We start from the raw sequence: 10,311 nt of genomic DNA, 5'->3' as shown, positions 1-10,311 counted from the left end.
AATAAAATCTTAACTGCAAGAGACTGATACCAGTCCAGTGCCCTTGGGGCCCCTAGACCATTGCCATTCATACCTGTCACATATTAATTACCCTGTGTGATGTGGGTCACACCTGATCAGGCTGGTTTCCCCAATTAACTCCAAGGGGGTCCATTTATAGCAGGCATTATACCGAAACCTTATCTAACTATAGGTATCCTCTCATAATATGTAAGTTAATAATTGACAAGATGAATGTTCCTGTAGTCAGGTTTCATTAATACATCATTACAAACATGAAATAAATATAAAATCAAACCACTAGAATGTCTGAAGATGGAATTTAATATTTCATATTGTTTTAGCATAGTATTAAAAATACACATTTCCTGCATCTGGCATGGATTGAATTCCTCTGGCCTTTATACATTAATACTGACATTTTGACAGAATATATTATATTTAAGTCTAAATAAGAAATCTCTCTGTCAGCAAGTCTAAATTAGTACTGAGTCAGAAGGTTTAATTGTGCTACATACACGAACATGGGTAGCTATACCTTCAAAACTTAACTTGCACACATAATATACAACACATCAAATCATATAGGCCTAGCTCATAACAACATTTACCCAAGAACTGAAGTGCACATCATAGTGCACTTGGGTTAACATTGTAGTGCACTGGAGTTAACATCGTAGTGCACTGGAGTTAACATCGTAGTGAACTCAAGTGCACTACGATGTTTAGTCTAGTGCACTACGTTGTTCACTACGTGTGCACTACGAAGTGCACTTGGTACCAAGTTTAGTTTGCTCCCAACTGTATTTTAGGGGTACATAGAGCGGAAGTGAACGTAACCCTTGGATTATTGAGGATGGACATATTTTAAAGTTCAAAGAGTAAAAGTTAACGTGACTCCTGGTGTATCGAGGATGGACATATTCTAGAGGTACGGAGAGCGTAACTCACTATGCATGGAGCGAATATGAACGTGACCCTTGGTGTATCGAGTATGGACATAGTCTATGGGTACAAAGAGCAAAAGTGAAAGTAACCCACCAGGATTAACATTCCTCTTCGGACAGGGATATCCGTGGTTTTACCGGGGTGAGAATTTCTTATCTGACCCTAGGGGAAAGACAAGCTACACGTGCTCTTTTCACGTTCTTAACAATTGTATTTCGTCACGTCAACAATACCATGACGTCACGTCGACATTACATTGCATTGATGTAACGTCAATATTTCTGGCTAAGCGATTGATTGCCGTAGACCATGAGTTCGGGGCCCGGTCAGGGCACGAATCATGAAGTTGTCTTCCTTCGTCAATCGTATTACAATGTTATATGTATATATATTATTACCATATATAGAGAGAAATAAAGGGATGCACTTACTCACACGTATCAATTATATATCAATTGTATATTTGGTTAAAAATAGCATTGCATGTGCTTATTTTCTTAACTTGTGACTATGTTTATATCAATTGAAATTTTTATCAGAAAAATAACCAACTATCTCAAAAGATTGTCGATGAACCAAAACAAATGAACTTATAAATCATAACGTAACTGACAAGCATTTAGAACTAATAATTTAAAATCGGACTAGGAATGCAACAGATGCGATCTATAGAGCTGTATAGACAATAGCCCTTTTAATTTCGTGATATAGGAGCCGGTGAACTCGTGTGCAAATTTTAAAAATGATGTCATCAGTACGATAAAGTATTTGACGAAGAATTTTCAAAACACACGGTATATTTCTTGTCTAATGTGTCATAATTACTATCGAACAACAAAACCTGCACAGTGAAACCTGACTTTACCGACACATTACGTGACAGTGTCATATTTTTGGATATGTCGTTAAACCTGGTTTTCACTGTACGTTGTTATTAAGGACATGGAAAGCCCGGTTTGCATTTGTCTATTAGCCAAAGCATGTTAAACTGTCAAGTTTTGCAACTGTGGACTTCTGAGAAATATGATCGATGTATCGAACAATCACCTCTGTTCCGCCAACCTCCATTTCGATTTTCCCGTCGACTATTTCCGGCCAGCCTCCTTCTGGTGGATCAATCGTAATTATTGCATGGCGGTTGCAGCCCGCCTCTGTGACGAATTTCGTGTTAGATTTCTTAGACGTGTAGATTTCAATTTCCTTGACATCATACTTCCACATCTCCCTGTCGCTTGCTCTATGGTCGCTGTGCACCTCGGTAGTTTCCTTCTCGCCCATTTCCACGATGCGTCCTTGACGGAAGAAAGTTTCAAAGCAGCTTCCACATTTGACTGTCTCTCCAGACTTGAATGTCGCAGCCCCAACATGCTCTGTAGGGTCGTACAGCTTGTTAAGACTTATACCTATACTATAGTGGCAGTACCTTGCGGTGATTGATTCTGGTCGGTGACCGTACAGGACAGCTCCCTTGAGGACAGATATACCACTTTCCATAGGTATAACAACATGGTGGCGAGGAAATGCTTCTTTGATTGCATCGCTGACAAGTTTGCACTCTGAAAACCCTCCTACCATTAGAATAGTGGATACGCTGATCTTGTTGCCATCCAATAAGGATTTCAGATGTTCCGTGATATTGGAGATTGTTTCACGAAAGAAACTATCAAATTTGAATGGTTTGATGTGCATTTTGTCTTTTTTCAAAGTAACACAATCAGAGGAGCTTTGATAGACTTTGTCGTTGAATTCTTCGTATAATTGAAGAAGTGCTAAAGGGAGTCGGATAACCAGGTCATTCCCTTCTCTCAATTTATCCGTATTTCGTTTCTTAACCTCAAATTTACGGATGAGCTCTAGAAATTCTCCAGTTTCCGTTCTTTTCAACCTTCTGATTACCTCATTACCGAATGTCTCTATTAAGAAGCTAATGAATGCGGCGTTGACTCTTGCACCTCCCCATGGTCCCCCACTAACGGTAAAGGTACTCCTCATCTTGTTCCCGGATACCTCCTGGACCGTGATGTCAGCGGTGCCCCCTACGAATTAAACAATTCGTAATGCAATACGTGTAGACCAGACATACAATTTCATAATTATCATGCATGTACCTTTATAGTTTTTCCTTAATAACGTTCAACAACGCCTTACCGTATAAATAACTCCAAGATTCCTTATGTCATATTGTATAGCTTCTTACAGCGGGAGTTTGTGAATAAACCAATCAACGCCTTATTTTTAGTTAAGTTTATTTTGTTTTACGTCCTATTAACAGCTAGGGTCTTTTAAGGACGTGCCTGGTTTCTGAGGTGGAGGAAAGACGGAGTATCCGGAGAAAAACCAACGGCCTACGATCAGTACCAGGTAACTGCCCCACGTGGGTTTCAAACTCGTAACCCAGAGGTGGAGGGCTAGTGATGGGACACCTTAACCACTCGGCCACCGCGGATCCTCAACGCCTTAAGTCCTTGTTATAATTCATACATTATATAACGTTTCATTTCGATTTTGTTTTTACCGTAATTCATAAACGGCCCACCCTACTATCATTGAAAGATTAGACAAATGCATTGGCAAAAACGAATTGAAGCTTATTGAAGTTTTGTCGTACTAATAAATGACATTTGTCTCATTTAACTTTGACATATATTTGTATAAATCATTTTATAATTGTTTCATATTTTTAAAAAGCCATGACATGGTGCATTTGCATTTATGAAATATTCGTTGCATCAGGATTTTACATCTATAATTATACACTGCTTATATACCCTGAAGAACTTATACAAAATAGCATCTTACCTCCGAGATCCACCACCATGATTCCGTCACCTTCCTGGAATATGTTTCTGTTTGCTCCACTGACTTGATCTAGAGGAAGTTGTTTGCAGAATAGCGCCGCCACTTCCGGTTCATATGCGAGCAAAAGTACATCGTCAGGAATACCGGCCTTGAAAAAAAAGTAAATAAAATTTTGCCTACTGTTTTTCATCATGCAAAGACACTTCAACTGAACTGGAAGTTACGAAAGGACATATAATTCGCAACCATTCATTACAACAAGATGCATTTAAATAACCATGATCAAAGAGTAAGCTCCATATTTGATTAATTGATGTCGCGAATAAATGTTTTTAACCTTGATTGCGCATTCTCTCATTATCTGTTTCGCCTGGTCTGTCCATACGGCTGGTACTGTAATGACCCATCGGACATCCTTGACCCCAGTCTCAAAGCCACGAGAGTTCAGCTCATCCAGAAGATGTTGTTTGAGGTACCATATCGACTTCACAATGACATCCATCAATGATATCGTCTTTCCGAAAATATCATCAATTTCCATGTCACGCCGAATCCCATTTTGAATATGGTCACTTTCCTAGAATAATGATTATATACATAAACGAACATTTTAAATAATTGATCTGTAATTAGCATTAGAAGAATAAACTAGAAATCCACAGATAGCATGCGCCCACTGAATTGAAAAGGTGTCATTTTGATGGTCAATATATGAAAAGCTTCATACATGCTATTACAGTTTGACTGATTGACGGAGTTTAACGTCCACAAATTACCTGAGGTATATGCGGATGGTATAATGATTGTTTGCTTCTATAGTGAGGGACATAACTTTAGACGTAGATTGAATTTAACGCAAGTCTTGAACTCGAACTGTATTGCCACATTCACGAAAACAATCATGCATCAAGTTACATACTTATGAGAATATCCTCTTTGCAAAGGGCCATAACACCAGCAAAGTATAGAACATTAGTACAGAATCATAAGTTAAATAATAAAAGATATACATTGTATAATACATTTTACGAATTTCCAACTGGATGCGGCAAGCTGTAGTGAAAAAAAGCTGAAACTCTTAATTGTGATGATTAGACAAGTGTACCTATGCAAAAAGATCTTTAACTCCAAAACAAATCTCATAAAGCCACACACCAAGTAACAAATCGATATAGCAAGCGTAACGAGAAAAAAGGTCCTGAAACAGGTAATTATGAGACTATCCTATGTGCGGAGGGCCATGACTCCAGCTAAAAATGGAATATTGAAACGAAGTTCGAACTCAAACTTTAATTCATTATGACAAAGCCACATAATATATCTAAAAATCAAAGTAGCAAACGGTAAATTAATGAATAAAAAAAACTGAAATGAGGTGACGACGGGCAAAGTGATCCCTAACGAGGAGTTTGCCATGCTTCGCAATCGACATAAAAATTATGACCGGAATTAAATGGAATTTAACAAGCTGGGGGTATTGATTGACCAATGAATGTCTCCAAAATGAGTTATCCCCACGTGAAATGTTTAGTGATTTTTGGTACCTACTTGACACATTCCTTTAACATTGCTTGTGCGAGGCTTCCTTACATGTCGTTTCTAAGTTCTGATGAACAATAACATCGCTTTGGAATATAAAAAAATATATTTCATTTGATTAACGGCGGATGATGCACCAAACATTTCCTGACATTAAGTTTTTCATTTTGCAATGCAGTTTTGTTTCACAACGTATCTTAACACCATAACGTCAACCTACAGATTTATCCAAAAAATATGAGGTCCAAAAACTATTCCGCGCTATACTCTGCGACATTACTGAAGGTAATCAATCAATTAATCAATCAATCAAAGACCTGCTGTGCAAAGGATAAGTACCTTAACATCATTTTGATGTTGGCATTTTAAACCCTGAACCTAACTTCCAACAATAGAGGACAATAAATTTAAATCAACATAACCGAATCTTAGAGGGTAGTGTTCATCATACGAGTCCCTTGTATCAGGCATATTCCTGTTGTGTGTGTGTCCTAAAACCACTCGATTCTGTATACCTATTGAAACCAAATCCTACCGTATCTTGATAAAGTATCATCTTGAAGGAATCTATGTAATAAAACGTTTCCAGTTCATCCTTCATGGTGTCATCCTCTGCCATGTCAGTAAACTTGTTCTCTGCTTCAAATCCAAACGAATTAAAAGACTTGTCTGGATTTAGGAGAAGGACTGAGGACGTTTTGAGGGATAGATCGTTTCCACTATGCCATCTCCCAGCGTAGATTTGAAGCGGGTCTCGCAAATAATCAGATTTGAAGGAGAAAGCATGACTAGAATAGGTCGTTCCGAGATCAATGGCTGCCACCATGAATCCCCTATCCACCGGTGTCGCCATGTTGGTCTGGAAGAAACGGTAGTTTACTAAAAATAATAGGGTGGATACAATATACAAAGACAATATTGGTACATAGGGTCTATACAACATACAAAGGACAATATTGGTACATAGGGTCGATACAATATACAAAGGACAATATTGGAACAAAGGGTCGATACAATATACAAAGGACAATATTGGTACATAGGGTCGATACAATATACAAAGGACAATATTGGTACATAGGGTCGATACAATATACAAAGGACAATATTGGTACATAGGGTCGATACAATACAGTGTATACAAAGGACAATATTGGTACATAGGGTCGATACAATATACAAAGGACAATATTGGTACATAGGGTTGATACAATATACAAAGGACAATATTGGTACATAGGGTCCATACAATATACAAAGGACAATATTGGTACATAGGGTCCATACAATATACAAAGGACAATATTGGTACATAGGGTCCATACAATATACAAGGACAATATTGGTACATAGGGTCCATACAATATACAAAGGACAATATTGGAACATAGGGTCCAAACAATATACAAAGGACAATATTGGAACATAGGGTCCATACAATATACAAAGGACAATATTGGAACATAGGGTCGATACAATATACAAAGGACAATATTGGTACATCGGGTCCATACAATATACAAAGGACAATATTAGTACATAGGGTCCATACAATATACAAAGGACAATATTGGTACATAGGGTCGATACAATATACAAAGGACAATATTGGTACATCGGGTCGATACAATATACAAAGGACAATATTGGTACATAGGGTCGATACAATATACAAAGGGCAATATTGGTACATAGGGTCGATACAATATACAAAGACAATATTGGTACATCGGGTCGATACAATATACAAAGGGACAATATTGGTACATAGGGTCGATACAATATACAAAGGACAATATTGGTACATACGGTCCATACAATATACAAAGGGCAATATTGGTACACAGGGGCGATAAAATACACAAAAGACAATATTGGTACATAGGGTCGATACAATATACAAAGGACAATATTGGAACAAAGGGTCGATATAACACACAAGGATGATATTGGAACTCAATGTCAATACAAATGACAAGGGGAATATTCGAGCAACATACAAAAACAACATAGCAACACAAGGTTCATACAACTTACAAGGACAACATATCAACACATGGTCAATACAACATACAAGGACAACATAGCAACACAATTGTCAATACAAAACATACAAGGACAACATAAAAGGTCAACATACAAGGACACTATTGATGCTTAGAGACCATAAGACACACAAGGACAACATATGACTGCAAGTCGATACAACAAGTAGGGAAATCTGAGCATATACAACGATTAATCAAATCAAAAGGAAACACGACATTGACAAATACAGATACTTAGCGGCGAAACCATTTTGTCCAGAAATTGTGTTAGTCTCTATATGTATCATGTTTTATGTTTCCTTCTTGAGATGATACTTTCTGCTCAATTTATGTGATCCAAACGTATATATGTATGTTTAGGTGTACACTGGCATGCCCTAAGAAAACTATTTCGCTCAATTTCTCTTTCTCACGAATCTTAGAACACACAGCACACTTTTTATGCGAGTATATGTTCCATACTTTAGAAAACAACCAACACAAAGATGACACACACAAACCTCAAAGAGAATGGTTGAACTCAAGAAATTGCACGCAGACAAATGTTTTGTTCTCACTAATTCACCAAAACGCACATCGCACCAGCATACATCAAGAATAACAACAACAACAACAACAGCAACAACATCAACAACAAAATAATTAGCAATTACACTACAAAATAACATAAACCCAAAATTACACAACAATAACATTGCGTCAACGAAATAATTACTTTTGTTTTAAAACGCAGCCTTAAAAACAAATTCACCACAATCAACGAATCAAAGAGCATGCATTTAAGAGAATTTCTCGACGAAAATTGAGACCTTATTATTGTTCAAATGTAAATCAATATCTAGACTTTTAACAAAACCAGTCTTAACAGGATACGACACGGTCAGGTAATAATGAACCGAGTGACATGACAGTTGACATAATTGATATTTGCACCACCATTTGGTTTTTAACAAAAAAAAAAAAAAAAAACATATTATGCCTTTTCAGACAATTTTTTTTTATCGATACTATTTGGGAAAAAATATGCATTTAAAAAAGTTTATTTCAAATAGAAAATGTCACAATTATCTGTAAGTGTTTTGCGGTTACAGGGAGAATCTTTATTTCAGTTGAGAAACTTTACCTAAAAATCATATACTCTTATAGTGAAAGATTATGATGAGTATTAAATTATGGAAGAATTAAATCAACCTTACCTTAAAAATGAAAATAATACAACACATAACGGTGGTTTTTTTTTCTATTTGTCACATGAAAATGAGACCTGACTAATATAATATACATCTAATATGTATTTGCTGTGCTCGCAGGAACAACAAGTTGTACTCGAACGTAGGTCTGACGTTCGTTTGGAAATCCTTTTTTTCGAAAGGCAGCATTTCATCAGTGTTCCATATCCCATTAAAATAAATTCACCGTAAAATAAAAGAACATTCATTGATGACCATCACTAGCCTAAAATTGTGTCAATATTGTTATGTTTGGGACCAATACAATAAAACAATAGAAACCAAATAAACAAAGAATGACATTGTGTCAACATATATAACACAAGGTAACTTACAGATTCAGACCGGCAGACTATGATCTTTCTCATAAACAAAATGTCCTCGATCCAGCAGATCTCAGAACACGACATGGACACAATTTTGGTTGAAACCAAAACATGAATGTAAGACTAAAACATCACACACCATCCAGCCAGATATTTCTGGGCGAGTCTAGTACAGTATTGTAGTAGGGATTATATAACATTGGCGAGCCAAGGTGTTATTCATTCATGGGACAGTGTTGGTCCTGTACTTCACTTGATTTTCATATTTATTATACAAGATATAAAGTATATAAGATATCTTATTTAAAGTTTATGAGATATCTTACATAATTTGTAAGATATCACAGTCAATTATCTTCCTAAGATATATCATTTACTTTATGAGATACATTATATGATATATAAGATAAATTGTAAAGAAAAATATATAAGACATCTAATTAAGTATTTAAGACACCTCATTTATTATATGATATATATCTTATAAGGTATATAACATATCTTGTATAATTTGGTTTATCACTAGATCTACATTACATTGCTGCATGAATAAATGATAAATTGACTCCCATATATGACTGTTAAAGAAGATACATTATATGTGATAACAATACCCTATTTACTGTGTACTTACATTTACATATGTACCACTGTGGCACACTTAAAGTACAGTTATAAACTGTTGATAACACTGAGACAATCTGGTTGCATGTTTAACTATAGCTATTATTACTGTTACATACATTTATTTACGTATAGAATAGCTATGTCACTACTATCAGCATAAAGAGCTTGGACAATTTATATAATCTAGCATTAGATTGAAATAATTATCTTAAAAACAAGCAAACAAACAAAAAATAAATAAATGAAAATTAGGAAACGGATTCTTTAAGAATTTTACAGTGTCGTTCCGATGGTTCAAATATAATTTTTCAATGGTCTAAGGTAACTCTATAAACAACAACAACAACAAATCACACAGATATATATAGGTGACAAATATCAACAATCTGGCTTAAAATCTAGCGAACGAACCTTATAAAGTTATCTCTGTATAATACTTATTTAAACTGTGACAAACAGATTATAGTTACCATGGCTAGCAGTCAGTGAAGTATATTTTCTTTTAGTATTCCAATACACCACCACTCAACCAGCAACGCCATTTTATATTGAACAGGTATACCTAAACCGAAAGTACTATATAGAATACAGCGAAATATCCCCAGGTCAGGGTGTACAGGTGACTATCTGGGCTTCAACTGTTTTGTGTGTGTGTTTATATCGGTGTGTCTTTGTAAATAAAACATTTTCTGTCAATATAAAATGTGCAAATAAATAAACGTAAATATTTTTCTTGAATTTTGGGAGTGAGACCAACGACTGTGCAAAAAGTTCTGTGAAGTTCTGTGATGCCTA

General features: G+C 35.9%; 1 protein-coding gene across 1 annotated transcript; it reads right to left on the bottom strand.

Annotated features, from left to right (window-relative positions):
• Positions 1–304: 304 nt before the first annotated feature.
• On the bottom strand, positions 305–10,056 carry LOC117335335 (heat shock 70 kDa protein 12A-like). Its single transcript, XM_033895268.1, has 5 exons — positions 9,987–10,056; positions 5,822–6,145; positions 4,085–4,324; positions 3,748–3,895; positions 305–2,984 (listed from the first exon to the last, which is right to left on the bottom strand). The coding sequence occupies exons 1-5, from the start codon at positions 9,987–9,989 to the stop codon at positions 1,918–1,920; spliced, it is 1,782 nt and encodes a 593-aa protein (XP_033751159.1). The 5' UTR covers positions 9,990–10,056; the 3' UTR covers positions 305–1,917.
• Between the last annotated feature and the right edge of the window lie 255 nt (positions 10,057–10,311).

Source organism: Pecten maximus, chromosome 10 (genome assembly GCF_902652985.1).
Source record: "Pecten maximus chromosome 10, xPecMax1.1, whole genome shotgun sequence".
In the NCBI taxonomy this organism is placed as follows: Eukaryota; Metazoa; Mollusca; class Bivalvia; order Pectinida; family Pectinidae; genus Pecten; species Pecten maximus.
Note: the sequence above shows the minus strand (reverse complement) of the source record. Positions and strands in the feature narration are given on the sequence as shown.

Bases quoted from the DNA above. Each gene is read 5' to 3' on its own strand.
- LOC117335335 (XM_033895268.1), bottom strand. The intron at 3,896-4,084 runs GTTAAAAACATT...TTTTTTTTCAAG, and splicing joins TGAGAGAATGCGCAATCAAG to GCCGGTATTCCTGACGATGT. The intron at 2,985-3,747 runs GTAAGATGCTAT...TTTAATTCGTAG, and splicing joins CATGGTGGTGGATCTCGGAG to GGGGCACCGCTGACATCACG.